Consider the following 19220-nt stretch of genomic DNA (forward strand, 5'->3'; position numbering starts at 1 on the left):
TTTGATAGTGTATCTTATTAATGAACTAGTACTTTTTGCAATGAAGTTTGGTACCTTAATGCATTAAAACCAAGCATGGGCACTTGCTTTAGTGTTGCTACCCCTCTTAGTCAGAATGCCACCCCCTTGCCACCCTATAAAAAGAAATTCTAGGTCTGCCCCTGCATTGCAATATATATACAACCTATGTGGGGACTAGTTCTTCAATTAGTCAAACTCCCAATTAGACTTTGGGAAATGTTTAATGTTACTTGAATTGGTGCTATTTTAGTGCATTTCTATATTTATACTGCAGAAGGCTTTCTTTGGAAAATGTTAATAAGCATTATAGCTATATATTGTTTTGTTTTCTTTCCCCAATATGTAAATAAATGCATTTTGACAGGAAAGGTATATATAGTGTCAAATTTCAACATTCAAAATCTGCGATTATCTACAAAAAATTATGCGATTATAAATTGACTGACAGCACTATATTAAACACATTTCATAGTGAGATATCTGAATCTGTATGTGTGTGTTTTAGGAACTCACTGGTATGTATCCTGCTGACAATAAATGTGTGAGTTGGAGACATTTTTCCATCAGCTCCTCCTGTCCCAGAACAACATCAAACTCCATGTCTCCACCCCCTCCACAACCTACAACCTCACTCAGCATGGCAGAGATGGCACATGCTTCACACAAACACACACACATATGGCACATTTGCACATAACACACATTAGCAAAGTCAATAAACTCCAAACACACCACCACCAATAACAACTTCCCTTCACTTGCCTCCAAACTCATCCCTAACACAAACACACACATGCTCTCCCACCTCCTACAGCCTCGTGGATGAAGACGTGAGTGAGCAGATTGCAATGTTGGCTCAGTGTAACCAGAGAGTTCCAGTCTGGCCGCGGTGCAATAACAGGTTCTCTAGTGGGTGGAGCTGCAGCCAGGAGCAGATGTGGGCGGAGCAGAGCGAGCGCATGATGCACCAGTCCAACCAGAGAACCGCCGAAACCCACATCAGTGTTTCTGAACAACACCTCCTCCAAAAGCCAACATATGTCCCTGCACAACACAGACACACGCACACCCTTACAGAAAGAGAAAGAGAGAAGATTAGGTTTTAGATTGGCAAATCACTGAAAGAAAAGAAGAACAGATTTTACTGCTTCTATGAATAATCTACAACAAGTGGATGATTCATATGTTAATTAACATACTATTAGAATGATTTCCACTTAAGTCTTCTTTAAAAGTATCTTTTTGATCCACATTTGACCCAATGCATAATCAAATATTTAAAGGCCACAAATATATTGTGTTTAATCCATGCTGTGTGTCTGAGTCAAGTTGTAGTCTGATGACGAAGCCAAGTTACGATCGAATTATCTAGGTCAGTTAGTTCAACAAAAATCCGACTGCGCTTACATGACATTAAAAAGATGAACTATTGTTTTAGTCTGACTGAAATCAAACTTTAAAGTGCATGTAAACATACTCGGTGTCATTTTTGTTAGATGGCACTTAAAGCTGAAGTATGGACATTTTTCAGTGTTAAAATATTTCTCCTATACCAGCTTAATTATGCAGACAAATATAAGTAAGCCATTCATAGGTACATTTTCTCAAAAACTGTAAACACTGCGACTGTAAACTCTGTTACGCGCGACCCGCTTAGACTATCTGAACTAGTGTTGTCAAAAATACAGGTACCCTGGTACCAAGTCGGTACTCAAACAAAAAATTATTTATGATACCAGAATTTATGGAGGTACCGGGCACAGAGTACCGGGTCTACCCGGTAATCATGCAGAGTCGGGAACTATCGAACGCTCACAACAAGAAAAAAGATGACGACATGCAAAGCTGCTGCGGAGTCTCAACTGAATCTCGTCGAAAAGTGGAAAAAGCCAGGTTTGGAAATTCTTAGGTTAGGGAAACATCATAGATCAGCAAAAACCTATTTGTAAACGCTGCTTTCGCAATTTTCTGACGAAAGGAGGAAACACTTAATAAACAAACTTAATAAAGCACATGAAAGACAGACACCTGGATTTATTCAAGCAACTAAAGCATATTATCATTTGCATTAGGGCTGAAACGTTTAGTCGACATTATCGACACCGTCGAAAATACAAAATTGACGAGAAAAATGTTCGTTGTTGAATAGTCGTTTGATCTCATTTAACGTAACATGAAATCACAATAAACTGTAACGATGACGCGTGAGAGCAGCAGTTCACGCCTGATGGAGGAAGAATTACACAGATCAGTCCAGATGAACTCTAAACTTTCACAGTTTATTTTATGTAGATCCCAAAGTATTAGGGAATGAATAAAAAAAAAGTACATTCAGAAACATGTACCGTTGTGGAATAAGCAGAGGTGGAGCTCTTTAAAGGAAACGTCCCAGCGTTACATCTTAAATGCAGTAAAATTGAATGCATTATAGCTTTATTAAAGTTCAAATAATACAGAAGCAGCTCATGTTAACCCGCCTGAGAGAGACTCTGCCTCGGGGACGCTCCTCCCTCGAGCGTGGATGCTTCATGCAGCTAGATTAAAACTTATTTAATCATAATATCTATATATATATATATGTCACTATGCATTTCTTATCATGAAGAAAATTGGCAAAATGCAGCTTTATTAATAAGAGAGCACTTTGCACATTAGTTTGTAAATTGTTTTTTATTAATTCTATTGTATGCTTGTTTATTGAGGTTTTGTTTTTAGTACTTGGTAAAAACTTAAATTAAAAGTTGCAAAAGTTGAAGCAAATCTTATATAAGTGTTCAAAAATACTTTAAGCATACATTGTTCAGTTTTGTTATAATTAAAAAAATTATACATTTAAATTAAAGTGTTGCTCAATGGCATATTTCTGTTCTTAGTTCTGCTGCTAATGTTTTGTAGACTTTAATCTGCTGGAACCGACTACTGAAATGTTGGTACTGTGACAACACTAATCTGAACTACAACTACAGAGGAGTGGCGTATTGAAAAATCTGTTTTGAAAACATAGTTTATTTTTGCAATTCCTTTTTAATTATGTTGGCGCAAGTATCGCAGAAATTATATTAAATAATGCAGTATAGCCTCTTGAACCTAATTGCTTAAATATAACATTGATAGATCGACATATCTACCAATGTTTAACCATTTTAAAATGATCAGCATTGCCTAATAGACCTGCTTGACTGATTAACAGAAGTGGAAGAACTCCCAATGGCCATTTCCACTGGCCACACAGCTTTCTATAAACATCTGTATAGTCCAAAATCCAATATTTGTCAACCACTAACAAATAAAGTGAGATGTTGTGAAGTCATACACGAGGTGTTTGCTTTTGAAACACACCTTGCAATGTTTGTGAAGCAGCAGACAGGACACCAGACTGGTAGACATGACGGCCATATTGCTAGTTGAGGCTAAAATATTAAAAACAAGGTTAGCCTCATGTATAGAATAAGGACTATGATGCGAACAAGATAATTATCTGTAGGATCTTGTGAGTTTTAGACAGACTCACAGTACATCAAATGAAGAGTGAGTGCAATGGTTTGCTGTCTCTCCGCAGGGGGCATTTCAGGCATGACAGCAGGTGGGAGGAGCCAGGAAACATCCTTCTGGCCAAAGATGGAGTCCATCCTGATGTAATAAATCACAACTTATTTCAACATGCCTTGTGCAATAAATACATACTGGCACACTAACAGGTTGCATGCTGAGATATGCACCAACTTATTTTCTCTGAAACACACATGGCCTTGATGTCGGCATGAAATTTGCATTACAGCCTACTGCAAACCTCCTGCGACTGGCGACTGCGAGTTTTCAGCCAAAAGTTTGTTCTCCCTAATGTGTAGAACAAAAGGCGTTCCAACAATACCTTATTACCAACTGTCAAAAAGCAAACGCCAGCTGAGCCCCATAGGGCTGAGTTTTCATGATAGTGCCTCCATGCTGTGGATGCTCAGCTTAAAAACACACCAGCCCCGAGGCTCACAGAAGAAACAGAAGAACAGATGATGAGCTCTTTGTAGATTTTCCAGGATACTCCAGCTCATTAACAGCCAGATTTTTCTGGATGACTGACTTCTAACGAGAACTTGAAGATGGTACATTTTATGCCTTGCAGAAAATGAAGGGAGTGGCTCTGGAGGTCTGATTCAGCAAACTGGAGTCTCTGTGCTGGCAGATGCCAGAGAGACATTTTAAGAAAGTGATATGTTGAACTGGATGTGTACACTGAGGCCTTTTCAGAGTCAGACAGGAAACAAAAATCGCATTTTTTTGGAATACCTAACTCAAATCAGTTTAGTTGTTTGAAGTCTGAACAGCAAAAAAAATTTAATTAATAAATACATAAAATCCCTTTTAAATATTAATACCTTCATCCAACCTACAAATATGATTCTTGAAAATGGGTTTCAGACTGAACGGTCAGATCTGATGAAATTTTTGCAATTACATTTGGTGACGCTAGAGGAGCAGAAATGACAAATTTCAGCTTTGAAAGGGTCATGACATCTTTTTTAATTATTTTAATATGTTCCTTGAGGTTCACTTTTAATATAAGTAAAGTTTTTTGTACAAAAAAAACAGTCATATATTTGTTAAACATTATAATTTTCCACCCTCATTCTAACCCTCTGTCAGAAGCTTCACCTTAAAGACTTGACAGTAAATGCCAACTGTTATGATTCGCTCTCTGCGCTTGACTGACCTGCTCGCTCTACTTGCCATCTCATTGCTCACCACTACTGGGCGTACTACAGAAGTGTTAAGGTAAAGTAGGCAGTGATGTGTTGTTGTGGAGACGATCAGATGTAAATGTAAACTACAGTGTGACATCCCAATGTGGAGGAAGTAGAGAACGAGTTGTTTAGGCAGCTGGGTTTCAACAAATGCTCTTTTTGTAGTTTTGACGTTTTGAGTTCTGAAACTTAGAGTATGTTTTTGTAGTACAATGACCACTAACATGTCAAAAGATAAAGGGAAATTTGATTCCTCATGTCATAATATAATGTACAGTTTTGAGAAGCATGATTTTGTACCAATGAGAGTTGGTGCGGTAGGAATAGTAGCCAAGTGATCGACAGGATGTCCTGTCGCTCATCACAGCTGGTTAGGACAAACTGTTTGACATGGAAGAAATACTTTGTATCGCTTATTGCTTTATCATGTCACATCTGTTTAGAACACAGTGTATGTTGTCTGATGCGCTTTATGAGTTCAGCACTGCGCCGTGATGTCTTGATGGACATTTTACATTGCACATTTTCTGTTCACTCTTTAAATGACAGCTACTGTCTCTTGCCACTGTCTCTGATACTCAAGTCATCACTATGGCATTTGATGTAGATACACTGGATATTGACTAAACTGTCTGAACCATCATTTACTACTGGTACTTCTTGTTCTTTACCTACCAGTTTGGCACCTCTGATTAATAACATGTAGGTGAAGAAGAACTGAAATGAGGAAAACTTGAAACATGAAAATTGGGAAAATCTATATTAAAAGATGGAGTACTGTAGGCATATAATGAATTAAAGCAAATATTGTATGTTTTTCTTTTCTGATCATATGGGCAGAGAGATAGGAGGAGAGGTGGATGAAGAGGAGGATGGGACGCCGCAGATGTGAGATAGGAATAGAGAGACTAAAGAGAGCCAGACCAGAGACCTGTCATACAGTATGGCAGACAACAGCAGGTCCTGTAGGGGGCGCCCTCCATCCACACGACACTTTCCACTTTCACACATCTCCTGAGAAGAAAGAGGAAGGAGACTTTCTTCATGGTACCCCATACTTAAGCTTAAGCTTAAAAGTGAGTTCTGTTATTTTTTCAAATGTTACAAACTTGCTACTATTGCAGTTTAACATGCAGACTGCAAGTAAGCCATTCATAAAGTGTAAACTCTGTGGCGTTACCAAAACTTTGGTACTTTGTTTCTTTGAGTATCCCGACCAGCCCTGGCAGAGCAACATTGCTGTCAACCAATGGCATGAGTTTGGGGTGGGTCTATCGGTTTGACCAACCACATTTTTAGTAGACCCGTTGTCATAATTTTTACAATTTCATTTGGTGATGCTAGCATCATATAATTTACCCACTTCACCTTTAAGGTATGGGCTTAAATATACTTTAAAATGTTTTGTGACATTTTTGTGGGTATGCATAATAGAGAGATACTTAGTGTAATTCTTTGTGCATGAGTCATACCTTTAGAGAGAAGGCTTGTGTGAAATGGATCCTAACACTTCCTCTGTGATCACCCTTTAGCAGGGAGACCACAAACCACAGAGCAGACATCATGCCAGCCTTGAGATCACACAAACAAATGATTCACACAAATATCATCCACATATTCAAACGCTTACACACACAAGCAGATGAAATAACTTGGATCAAATTCAGAGAAAACTATTTTCACAATGCTCTAATAGTAAAGAGCCATTAGAGGATAAATGAGCAGCCTTCTCTTTTCTTTTTATATTTAAGACTTGTCTTCACCATTCCTCAGTTAGAAAACACTTCTCAATATCTGCATATTAAAACCACCAAACCAGTTATATCTTACACGAGGTAAACAAATCACAAGTCAGATCACTTTGAAATCTAAAAGCACACCCCTCCTCAAGCCGCACAACTTGAGGAATCATTCTTGTCCGTAGCACAAACAGTGAGTTTAATTTTCCCTAACTCTAAGTATGAACAACAGTAATTGTGATGCTTGCCTCACTAACAAGCATCACTAATTAGATTACAAGCTATTATGATTATATAAGCACTATTATAATGTTTGCCATTATGAGACGAATGTGCATGTATCTGTGACTTTATTGGTTTGGTTTATGGCCTTCCATGCAAATGGTGATTGTGGCTTGATAGGGGTCATTATGGGGTCTTTCTGGAGTGTGTAGTTAATATTAAGATCGTCACCTGTGGATGTATAAAGTGCTGTGGCAGGCAATCATAAGATATGCCCACTGGTACGATGCTAACATCAGGCACTTGACCATCAGTGATGGCCTGACGTACACGCGCCATCCATTGCCCGCCGTCACCTTTGTCCATGGAGATGCCCATGCTAAGACCAGCACCCTCTTGTAACAGCTCACCAATGAACTGTGAGGTGGGAAAAAGAACAGTGAAAAATGATTTAAATGTTTTAATTATTTAAACAGATTGTAGAGGCTGATGTGTGGACATTTTTATGATGAGGATGAAATATCGAGAAAATGAAAACTGAACTAAGAACTAAGTTGTAAAATGAGCTCTATGAAAAGTTAATTGTAAGCTTGGTGTGCGTGTTAAAGAGAAGTGTCTGTGTGGAGAGGAGTGGAGAGAAGAGGAGAGTGCCACAGCAAGAGGAAGTGGCAAAGTCGGCACTTCTGTGGATTCAAATGGAAAGACTCTAATGCTTGTACAAAGCTTTCCACATGCAAAGGACTGAAAATCCATTCATAGAGAGCTGAGCCTCTAGAAACCAGAATAATAAAATGTATTTAAGACAGACAGGTGCAGTGCAAAGCAGAAAATCATCTTCGCACAGAAATCTAAACTAAAGAGAGAAATTTAAAGGGTTAGTTCACCCAAAAATGAAAATTATCCCATAATTGACTCACCCTCAAGCCATCCTAGGTGTATATGACTTTCTTCTGTCAGCCAAACACAATCAGAGTTATATTAAAAAAATATCCTGGCTCTTTCAAGCTTTATAATGGGAGTGAATGGTACCGTGAAAGAAGTTTGTTTGAAATCATTGCAAATGTATTTAAAATAAAAAACTAAAAATTAAAATCACATGTACATAATAATTCACAACCTTTGCTCAATACTTTGTTGAAGCACCTTTGGCACCAATTACAGCCAAGTCTTTTTGTGTATAATTCTACAAGCTTGGCACACCTATTTTTGGGCAGTTTCTCCCATTCTTCTTTGCAGGACCTCTCAAGCTCCATCAGGTTGGATGGGGAGCATCGGTGCACAGCATTTTCAGATCTCCCCAGAGATGTTCAATCGGGTTCCAGTCTGGTCTCTGGCTGGGCCACTCAAGGACATTCACAGAGTTGTCCTGTAGCCACTCCTTTGTTATCTTGGCTGTGTGCTTAGGGTCGTTGTCCTGTTGGAAAATGAACCTTCACCCCAGTCTGAGGTCCAGAGCGCTCTGGAGCAGGTTTTCATCAAGGATGTCTCTGTACATTGCTGCATTCATTTTTCCCTCGATTCTGACTAGTCTCCCAGTTCCTGCCGCTGAAAAACATCCCCACAGCATTCTGCCATCACCATGCTTCACTGTAGGGATGGTATTGGCCAGGTGATGAGGTTTCCTCCGGACATTACGCTTGCTATTCAGGCCAAAGAGATCCATCTTTGTTTCATCAGACCATAGAATTTTGTTTCTCATGGTCTGAGAGTCCTTCAGGTGCCTTTTGGCAAACTCCAGGAGGGCTGTCATGTGCCTTTTACTGAGGAGTGTTATCCGTCTGGCCACTCTACCATACAGGCCTGATTGGCGGAATGCTGCAGAGATGGTTGTTCTTCTGGAAGTTTCTCCTCTCTCCACAGAGACATGCTGGAGCTCTGTCAGAGTGACCATCGGGTTCTTGGTCACCTCCCTGACTAAGGCCCTTCTCCCCCGATCGCTCAGTTTGACTGGGCGGCCAGCCCTAAGAAGAGTCCTGCTGGTTCCAAACTTCTACCATTTACAGATGATGGAGGTCACTGTGCTCATTGGGACCTTCAATGCTGCAGAAATGTTTCTGTACCTTTCCCCAGATCTGTGTCTCGATACAATCCTGTCTCGGAGATCTACAGACAATTCCTTGGACTTCATGACTTGGTTTGTGCTCTGACATGCACTGTTAACTGTGGGACCTTATATAGACAGGTGTGTGCCTTTCCAAATCATGTCCAATCAACTGAATTTACCACAGATGGACTCAAATCAAGTTGTTGAAACGGGACACCATGTAATTAATTTGATAAAAAAATGGAATTGATTGACAGCCCTACTCAAAAACAAAGTTATTTCTGAGTTTGTTGGACTTCATTTTAACAAATGTGTCCTTAAATTGAGAAAACCAAAAAAAGCCCAATAGCTGGTTGCCATATTTATTTTCTCAATGACTAGGGCTGGATATTGGCAGAATCGTGTGGGTTCAGGTTCAATCTCTCTCATTCTTCCTAGAATCGTCTCGGACTGCACTGAAAAACACAGTCTCATGACAAATCGCAATAATAGAATGTTGCAATCATAAATGGTAAACTAAGTTGGTACAAACTCGTATGACATTTACTCCCATAGAGAAAACTAAATGAACCAACGATTCATGTTGTAACGATTTTTCCTATGTGAAACTCCAAACCTAAACCTAACCATAAAGGGTAACTCCTTACCCAAACAGAACAATGATTTTAAATGGGAAAATAATTTGCGAACCATGGAAGAAAACTAGACAAATGGATGCAGTTTGGAATGAGACAAGGGAAGCAGATTACAGATTATTGACATTCAACAGTCATTTTTATTTAATAAAAAAAAGGAATAAGTAACCAAATTTTTTCACAAACGAATGAAAATAAAATTTCGAATTGAAATAAAACATTGGAAAAAAAGGCTGTCTTACAATTAGTGCCTGTATTTTTTCGATTTGAAATTCTACCTTTTCGTATGAGCTAAGTCGCATGATATCTTAAGATTTCGTCACCTCGTACGAATTATAACAAGTTGCCATGAGGCTATGTTGGAAACCCCATTCTCAAACTTTACACTTGTTTAGACGACCTGCTTTATTATTGAACTGTTGGACATGATATGAATAGACAAATATATTAATAAAAGGTTATATGAATCAATACAATATAGTGAGAATTTATAATTGTTGTTGTACAGAAAAGAGCAGTGTGAACATTCTTTAAAGTATATCCTTTTGTTTTCCAAAGGATTTGGAAATGTCATGAGTGATGTTTTTTTTTTCTCTCCAGACCTTTGAATGTCATGAGGGGTGTAAATAACAGAATTTTCAATTTTGAGGGGTGAAGTATTCCTTTAACTCTCTCCCCTTCTCCTACACAAAATCACTCCAAATCCATCCTGAGAAGTATGATGAGCTCATGCAAATGCAAAACTGCTCATAAGACATTCCTCCAACAGATTCTGAATATAGTATGATTCTGACAGTAAATCAGGAAGATGAAAGCATTTAATTTCCAGTTTCAAGCATTAGTGAGGCAGAGTAATGGGTTCAGAGGAGCATGCTACCTCCTCCTGAAACATCAGCAGTTGCCCCATCATCATGGGAACCACCGTGTCCATCAAAAAGGGTTACTAATGCAGCCCTGTCTGCTCTAAAAACATAGGTGACTATCTTTCTTGAGATGCCCCAACTTACACCAGTATCAATGGGACTCAAAACCATATACTGCACCAAAGATCTTAAGCACAAGCTGTGCTGGACACAGCAGCTCAGCGCCTGAGGCGACAGTCTGTTTCACTTATCATATGCTGCATCAGAGCAATTCAAGCAGAGATGCGCACTTACAGAGGTCATGACTGGAGAATAGAGACTGTCCATCTCAGCTTCCAGCTCTGAGCCCATATTTTCTGGGAGCAAGATGACACCCAGCCTCTGAAGAATTGTCCTGAGGAGATGAGACCACAGAATGCTTTCAATTAAAAGTGACTGATCCCACATTCATCAACAATATTTATCTAACAAATAAAATAGGAACGTAAATGAGACTAAAAGGGCACATATCATACACTTCTGTAGCATGTAATTTTTTTCCCCCTGAAGTCCACTTATAATGTTAGTCATGGTTGATTGCACCAAAAACAATCAGAATTTATTTTTTAATGACCATTTCTCATTCAACTTTGTATCCCTTGATTGGACAGTCCCTTGGATAGTTCACTCAAAAAAGAAATTTTCTGTTATTATGTACTCACCTTCATGTTGGAAAATCCCAGGAGATCAGCAGTTACAGAAATACTCAAACCAGCCCATCTGGCACCAACAATCACGATCCAAATCACTAAGATCCCATTTTTGACCTATTCTGATGGTTGATGTGAACATTAACTGAAGCTCCTGACCCATATCTGCATGATTTTTTGCACTTCAATGCTGCCATACGATTAGCTGATTAGATAATCGTATGGATGATTGTTGGTGCCAGACGGGCTGGTTTCAGTATTTTTGTAACTGCTGATCTCCTGGGATTTTCACACATAACAGTATCTAGAATTTACTCAGAATGTTGCCAAAAACAAAAAACATCCAGTGAGCGGCAGTTCTGTGGACTGAATGCCTTGTTGATGAAAGAGGTCAACAGAAAATGGTCAGACTGGTTTGAATTGACAAAGTCTTTGGTAACTCAGATAACCGCCCTGTACAATTGTGGTGAGCAGAATATAATCTCAGAATGCCATTCAGAGATGCAGGTTGGTGCCGTTTTGGCGGCACGAGGGGGACCTACACAATATTAGGCAGGTGGTTTTAATGTTGTGGCTGATCGGTGTATATACACTACTGGTCAAAAGTTTTGAAACACTCATTCTTTATTATATTTTTTTTTTTTTCACATTTTAGAATGATAGTAAAGTCATCAAAACTATGGAATAATAGAAATGGAAATATGGGAATTATGTTGTGACTAAACAAAACCAAAATAAATCAAAACAGTGTTTTATTTTAGCATCTTCAAAGTAGTCACCCTTTGCCTAGAATTTGCAGACATGTACTCTTGACATTTTCTCAACCAACTTCTTGAGAAATCACCCTGGGATGCTTTTTAAATAGTATTGAAGGAGATCCCATCTATGTTGGGCACTTATTGGATGCTTTTCTTTATTATTTGGTCCAAGTCATCAATTTCAAAAACTTTTTTTTTTAAATAAAATTTTAGTTTTATAATGAAATAAATTAATATGTTGGCACAATAATTTTTTTGTCTACAAATCTATTTTCATACATTTAAGCATATGCCTTCAGATCAAAAGATTTATAAGATCATGAGAAACATTTCAGTCAAGTGTTTCAAACTTTTTGTCCGGTAGTGTCAAAACTAATATATATAGATATAGATATATATATACACATACAGTATCTCACAAAAGTGAGTACAACCATCACATTTTTGTAAATATTTGATTACATCTTTTCATGTGACAACACTGAAGAAATTATACTTTGCTACAATGTGAAGTAGTGAGTGTACAGCTTGTATAACAGTGTAAATTTGCTGTCCCCTCAAAATAACTCAACACACAGCCATTAATGTCTAAACCGCTGGCAACAAAAGTGAGTACACCTCTAAGTGAAAATGTCCAAATTGGGCCCAAAGTGTCAATATTTTGTGTGGCCACCATTATTTTCCACTGCTTTAACCGTCTTGGGCATGGAGTTCACCAGAGCTTCACAGGTTGCCACTGGAGTGCTCTTCCACTGCTACATGACGACATCACGGAGCTGGTGGATGTTAGAGACATTGTGCTCCTCCACCCCACAGATGCTCAATAGGTTTTAGGTCTGGAGACATGCTTGGCCAGTCCATTACCTTCCCCCTCAGCTTCTTTAGCAAGGCAGTGGTTGTCTTGGAGGTGTGTTTGGGGTCGTTATCATGCTGGAATACTGCCCTGCGGCCCAGTCTCTGAAGGGAGGGGATCATGCTCTGCTTCAGTATGTCACAGTACATGTTGAATTCATGGTTCCCTCAATGAACTGTAGCTCCCCAGTGCCGGCAGCACTCATGCAGCCCCAGACCATGACACTCACACCACCATGCTTGACTGTTGGCAAGACACACATGTCTTTGTACTCCTCACCTGGTTGCCGCCACACATGCTTGACACCATTTGAACCAAATAAGTTTATCTTGGTCTCATCAGACCACAGGACATGGTTCCAGTAATCCATGTCCTTAGTCTGCTTGTCTTCAGCAAACTGTTTGCGGGCTTTCTTGTGCATCATCTTTAGAACAGGCTTCCTTCTGGGACGACAGCTATGCAGACCAGTTTGATGCAGTGTGCGGCGTATGGTCTGAGCACTGACAGGCTGACCCCCCACCCCTTCAACATCTGCAGCAATGCTGGCAGCACTCAGATGTCTATTTCCAAAAGACAACCTCTGAATATGACGCTGAGCACTCAACTTCTTTGGTCGACCATGGCGAGGCCTGTTCTGAGTGGAACCTGTCCTGTTAAACCGCTGTATGGTCTTGGCCACCGTGCTGTAGCTCAGTATTAGGGTCTTGGCAATCTTCTTATAGCCTAGGCCATCTTTATGTAGAGCAACAATTCTTTTTTTCAGATCCTCAGAGAGATATTTGCCATGAGGTGCCATGTTGAACTTCCAGTGGCCAGTATGAGGGAGTGGGAGAGTAATGACACCAAATTTAACACACCTGCTCCCCATTCACACCTGAGACCTTGTAGCACTAACGAGTCACATGACACCGGGGAGGGAAAATGGCTAATTGGGCCCAATTTGGATTTATTTATTTATTTCAATCAAAGGACTACCAAAAATGCCTTTTTAAAAGATTAGCTAAAAAAAAGAATAAAAAAAATGAAGTTAAAAATCAGGGAATGTTTCCTACATTGTTTTCCACAAAATGTACATAAGAAAGACTTGTATTTAATCATTTTAATTTAAATGCACCAATATAACAATAAAAAGCAATATTTACCAACATATATATTTACAAAAATATTTTAATATATGAAAAACGTCACATGGGGTCTTAAAACATAAAAGACATTTTGGGTGATGACATGAGCAAATCTTTTAATCACTGAAATGGACCGGTTGAACTGATTAACGGTGAACTCAGTAATATTTTTGCTTATGTAGAGCTGACCAAGCAGAATAGATGCAGCATTATGCAAAAACAAATATTCTCTGCTACATATGCCATTTAGAAATTCACTAGTCGCAGTCAGCTGATGAACTCATTCTGCTAGAGAAAGTGCCCAATAGTGGGATAATAAAGGTAACACGAGTAATATTTGGCTAGTCATAGGATATCATCATGTTGACGCTCAAGAACGTCCATTTAGAATAAAGTGGTTTTTTTTTCTCGAAGATTGACATGACTAGAGTGCACCTAAAATGAGAGACTCTATTTAAATCTGTCTGTCATTACAATAACATACTCACCAATTACGAGATAAGGAACGGGTCATTAAACTAGTCAAATGACACACTAAAATTGGACACAATAGCACAATACTTACATTAACTTTGCTGGAAATATACAATTTAGCAACATTGTAAATATATCATGAAATTCCAATATATCATCCAGCACTATGCAGTGCCGACCCAAAAAAGGTTTCCAATCAAACTATGCATGTGTTTACAGTGTACGTGTATTTACCTTAGCCAGGTTTGTCGGACCTTAGATGGGTAGAGAGTATAGGGAACCCTCAAGTTGTGGCAGAACAGAGTCAGACAAATCAAAGCATGATCAATGGCGCTCTGACGAACACACACGTAGACCAGCGGAGCTTTCTGCAACACGCACACACAAAATTAGAGGACACTTCAGTGCAGGGAGAAATGCAGTTCAGTGTTTAGTGCACACTTGAAAATGAACTCGTAAATTAACTGTTTTTGTATTTGAGTGAATGGCTCTCATACTGCAGACTGTTTTCTTGACTTTTTGTACAAACAAAGCTAATATCCCTGAACTTCTGCGATCAAATACAGTTGCTGGTGCCTCTATTTAACACATTCAGACCCAGTTGTGTAGGCGGCCACATTATGGTAAAAACTATATTTTCCATCTGAACTCTGAGCAAATATTCAACCCAAAAAACTGAGAAAGCAAAACAATCATAAATTATGTATACCTTGACTCCTGAGTCTATCCTGCCAAAAAATACAAATTAAAAGCTGTAAGGTTTGTGGTAACAAGGGGAGAAAAAAAAAAAATAATCTGTCAATGGAACAAAACTAAATACTCTTATAAAAAAAAAAAGATTAGCAGTCAACCCATTTTATTTTTTTAGCTACTGGTGATACCGAAATCTAGAGAGCAGGGTGGCTGCAAAATTGTTTAATTTAAACGACAACCCTTTTTTTTCCACACACACACTTCAAAATAGATATTGTCCATCATTCATTGACAAACCTGTCTCATGAAATCAAACAATCGGGCGTAGTTATCAGCTAATGCAGATACTGTGATTTAAAAATGGCCATATTTTGGCTGATTCACTGCCCAAGCTCATAAGTTTGTTTACCACTATTCAACAAACACTCTGTGAAAACAAGAAATGCTCTTAATTTCTTATCCATTTTTGCTTCTCAGTTACATTCATCTTGTTTTAGGCTTTGGATATTTTACCAAGGCAAAGACAAAAGATCAAAGATTTTTTGCATGTGTTCAGGTGTGGTTCAAGTGGGTGGCAACTAGGGTTGCAGCGGTATACCGGTTTCACGGTATACCACCGTTTGAAAATTGACAGTTAACATACCATGTACATTTGCTTATCTACGGTACTGAGAAAAAAACTGGACGGAGAATCTCACATGCGCATGCACATCTCCTTTCCTCATTGTCTGCCTGTCAGACTCGTCGACTTACGACACACACACACACACACACACACACACATGCAGCGGAGAAAATGTCAGAGAGAAGTAAGGCGAGGGGGTCTGACATGAGTGTGTGTGTGTGTGAGTTAAAGCAGTGTTTCTCAACTGGTCTATTCGGACTGGGTCGCGGACAGCAGGGAAAGAACAACGCCATGGTTCTCCCATTGAAGATATTTCGGCGGCCGCCCAAGTGATAGAATATTTAATACTGCCTTGGCAGATTTAATGATAATCTTGCAAAAAGCTAAAACAGACATGGGCAATTTACGGCCCGTGGGCTGGATCAGGCCCTCCACATGGTATAATGTGTCCTGCGGCTCATTTATCGTAAAAGCTTTTTTATTTTTCATTGGATATTTCAGTTAACTTGCATTGGGACGTAACACGTCTTCACAAGCATTTAGCATGCTCAGGGTTGCCAGATAAGAGACGCAACACCCCCAGTTTGAGATTTATACTTGCGCAAATTGGAAATATTCCGCCTAATGTTATACTTATTTTGTGCAATCTGGCAACAATGCATGTGAGTGCGCTTTTTCTATCTCTCGCTTTCCCCTTTGAACAAATTTAGCAATCTGTAGTGCAATTTTCTGCTCAAGGAAAAGTGTTTTACGGCTACCCTGTGTCCATTCTTGAGGCTGCTTGTGATGTTTGGTGCTACTAATTTTGTCCTGAAGCAAAACCAGTTGAGAAGCACTGAGTTAAAGGGACAGACAGGAGCAGTCTGGCTGTGCTGTCGTGCACCTACAGTACATGTTAACTATTAATAATCATAGGACATTACTTCAAAAGCTCACACAGCTGATGTTATTTTTCATTTAGTAGTAAATTTAACATGCTATGCTAACATGTAAACTAACATGCTTTAGTTATATAACATGTTATATTTACATGCTATTTTTTATCATGTTTTTAATACTGTTTATTATAATTCTGTTAGCTTTCTTGTTTTTTCTATTTATTTTATTTTCAAAAGGGAGACTTTTTTACACATACTTCAATAAAATACATTTTCTATTATAAGGTTTCAAGTTTCAATTATAATAAAGTGTTTGCTCAAAAATAAATAGATAAATAAAATAACCCTTCTGTTTTCACTGATAATAGTAATTGTGTAATACCGTATACCGTGATATTTTCTGAGACGGTTATCATACCGTGAAAATCTCATACCGTTGCAACCCTAGTGGCAAGTTTCTCGCAGGTGAGCTAAATATTTTCAGAACTGTTGAATAACATGGTTTTAAAATCTGACAGCAGATTAAATGTACTTTTGACGTCTTAAAATCGGTTCTCTGATGTTGTGTTTCATGATTCCATTTGCACTAAATTGAGAAATCACACAGACAAACACACCCCCAAAAAATATAATATGGTACAAAAAGCTTATCAAGAGTGTGCTTTAATAGGCATATAAAGGGCTATGTGTGACCAAAAGCCTGGGGTGAAAAAGCTGACTGCAATAAAAATTAATGTGTAAACAGGATAACTGAAAGAAAGGGACGAGAGAGAGGGTGGGAGAAAGAGACAGAAACAAAAAGACCATTTTGAAATAGAGAGCAGCCTTCATGCAATCAGCATCATGAGTTTAATTCACAACATTAAAGAGAGAAATCAAGCATAATTGAGTTTGTGTCAGGAAAGCACTGCAATTGTGAAAATATGTGAGATGAAGGGAAATAGCGGCAGAAGTCGTCAGCAAAAGCCAAAAAGCTATATAAAGAATGAAGGCAATGAATGCATAAAGGATGGGGCATCTACAGGGAAGACAACAAGGTGAAAAAATGGTGTGTGATAGAATGGGGCGAAGGAATGAGGAAGGTGATGGAGGGTGATTGGAGCAGAAAAGGGTGTTTGTTTTTTACCAGTTGTGTGGCACGGTGTAAAGCTGCCATCTGGTTAAGGTTAACCTGCACACTACAGAACATTAAACTCAAGAACTTCAGCAACACCAAGCTCACCAGCCTGAGAAAAAGAGGGAAAGGATGTTTGATAAGAAACCATTTTATAATATCTGTGTGTATATGGGCAGAGTTCTGTACTGTGACAAGCAATTCAGTACTTTATAACTACTTAAAACATTTTCAAATTTTTGTATTAATTATTATACATGCCATTTTCATGGCCGCCGCATATACACTACCGGTCAAAACTTTTGAAACATTTGACTGAAATGTTTCTCATGATCTTAAAAATCGTTTGATCTGAAGGCGTATGCTTTCAAGTTAATGGGTTCAATTCAAGTTAAGCTAAATCGACAGCATTTCTGGCATAACGTTGATTACAACACAAATTTATTTGAAAATAAAAAACGTTGGACCAACATAAAATTAATTGAATAAAACCTTAGTAAACTGAGTTTGACGAACCTAAAGAAGTTGTGTTAAATCTACTACAGTACATTAATTTGACCTAATCCAACAAAATTATGTTGGCTCAATGAAACTGACTTCATCTGAATGAAAGACATTAAATTGCTTGTAAAAACTTTATACAATTAAACTAAGGGTAATGACTTTTTGAGTGCATGGAACACTTGTACTTTTAAAAATGTGCTTGTAAGAAAAAAATAAGATCAAGATAAAATACAAAAACAAAAAAAAAAACAATTGTAAAAAAGGTATGTTAGGGCTCCAGTTAGGACATGTAAAATATACATTTCCCTTATACATGAACTTTTCAACAAAGATTTAGGGTAACATATTTGAGGGAAGGTGTATATTTTGGGCACATTTACAGGTGAAAACTTTATAATCACCTTTTAGCTTTATTGCCGTTTACTTAAATTGTCCAGCAGTATGACACATTTTTTATCGTGTAAATAATTCACGTAGTCTCTTAATTAATATGAGGTCCTAAATATGCACATATATAATTATTATTATTATTTTATATATAGTCTGATATAGAAGTATAGGATGCCAAACTGCAGGACACAGCTATCACTGAATCACTCACACACAACCAGTCAGAAGTTTGAACACACCTGCTTATTCCTAGTTATTACATCTAGAAACAGAATCTGGGTTTGGTATTTTACAGTTTATTTCTGTTGTTTGAATGAGTTGTTCGATGTGATGGCACATAAATAGAAAAGAGCATTGAAGTTTTGTAAAAATAAACATTTAAAATTACATAAATTCTACAGAAACTAAAGCATTTCAGTACAGGCATTTAGCTCGAAAAGTTTTTAGCTTCATGAGAAACAAGTCAATTGTATCCAAACGTTTGACTGGAAGTGAATATAAAAATGTCACAATTTACAACAAGTTCATTTCCATGTTGCTTGTCAACAGCCGTTGAGACGTCTTTTGATCTTAAAAAGAAACAAAAAAAGTCTCCAGAATGAAATTTCAGAAATTCAATCTGACCGGACTAGGGTGGGAGAAATGAAGGTTTCAATGAGGGCCACAAGTCTGCCTAAATGATGTCTGACCACAGGCATCACCAGTTCCGTTGCTTTGGCTTCATCTGGGGAACATGCCATCATAAGAGCCTGCCTCACTCTGGATAAAACACACACACACAGTGTACATATCATATATGTATATACACACACACAAACAAACACAAGGTGGATGGGCTACAACAGCAGAAGGCCA

The 19220-nt window shown here is 38.3% G+C and overlaps 1 protein-coding gene across 1 annotated transcript in view; it reads right to left on the reverse strand.

The window, feature by feature from the left end:
• The window catches only part of gpat2 (glycerol-3-phosphate acyltransferase 2, mitochondrial), a 50520-nt gene that overhangs the window by 12504 nt on the left and 18796 nt on the right, over positions 1 to 19220 (reverse strand). Inside the window, exons 5-15 of the mRNA XM_052094472.1 lie at positions 18990 to 19124; positions 17484 to 17583; positions 14396 to 14529; positions 10558 to 10657; positions 6953 to 7138; positions 6233 to 6331; positions 5692 to 5774; positions 3533 to 3651; positions 3361 to 3431; positions 827 to 1091; positions 535 to 677 (exon numbers count right to left, since the gene is read on the reverse strand). Coding sequence (XP_051950432.1) covers positions 535 to 677; positions 827 to 1091; positions 3361 to 3431; positions 3533 to 3651; positions 5692 to 5774; positions 6233 to 6331; positions 6953 to 7138; positions 10558 to 10657; positions 14396 to 14529; positions 17484 to 17583; positions 18990 to 19124 — 1435 coding nt within the window. The remainder of the gene's footprint in view (positions 1 to 534; positions 678 to 826; positions 1092 to 3360; positions 3432 to 3532; positions 3652 to 5691; positions 5775 to 6232; positions 6332 to 6952; positions 7139 to 10557; positions 10658 to 14395; positions 14530 to 17483; positions 17584 to 18989; positions 19125 to 19220) is intronic.

The sequence above is a fragment of the Xyrauchen texanus genome, chromosome 27 (genome assembly GCF_025860055.1).
Source record: "Xyrauchen texanus isolate HMW12.3.18 chromosome 27, RBS_HiC_50CHRs, whole genome shotgun sequence".
Taxonomy (NCBI): domain Eukaryota; kingdom Metazoa; phylum Chordata; class Actinopteri; order Cypriniformes; family Catostomidae; genus Xyrauchen; species Xyrauchen texanus.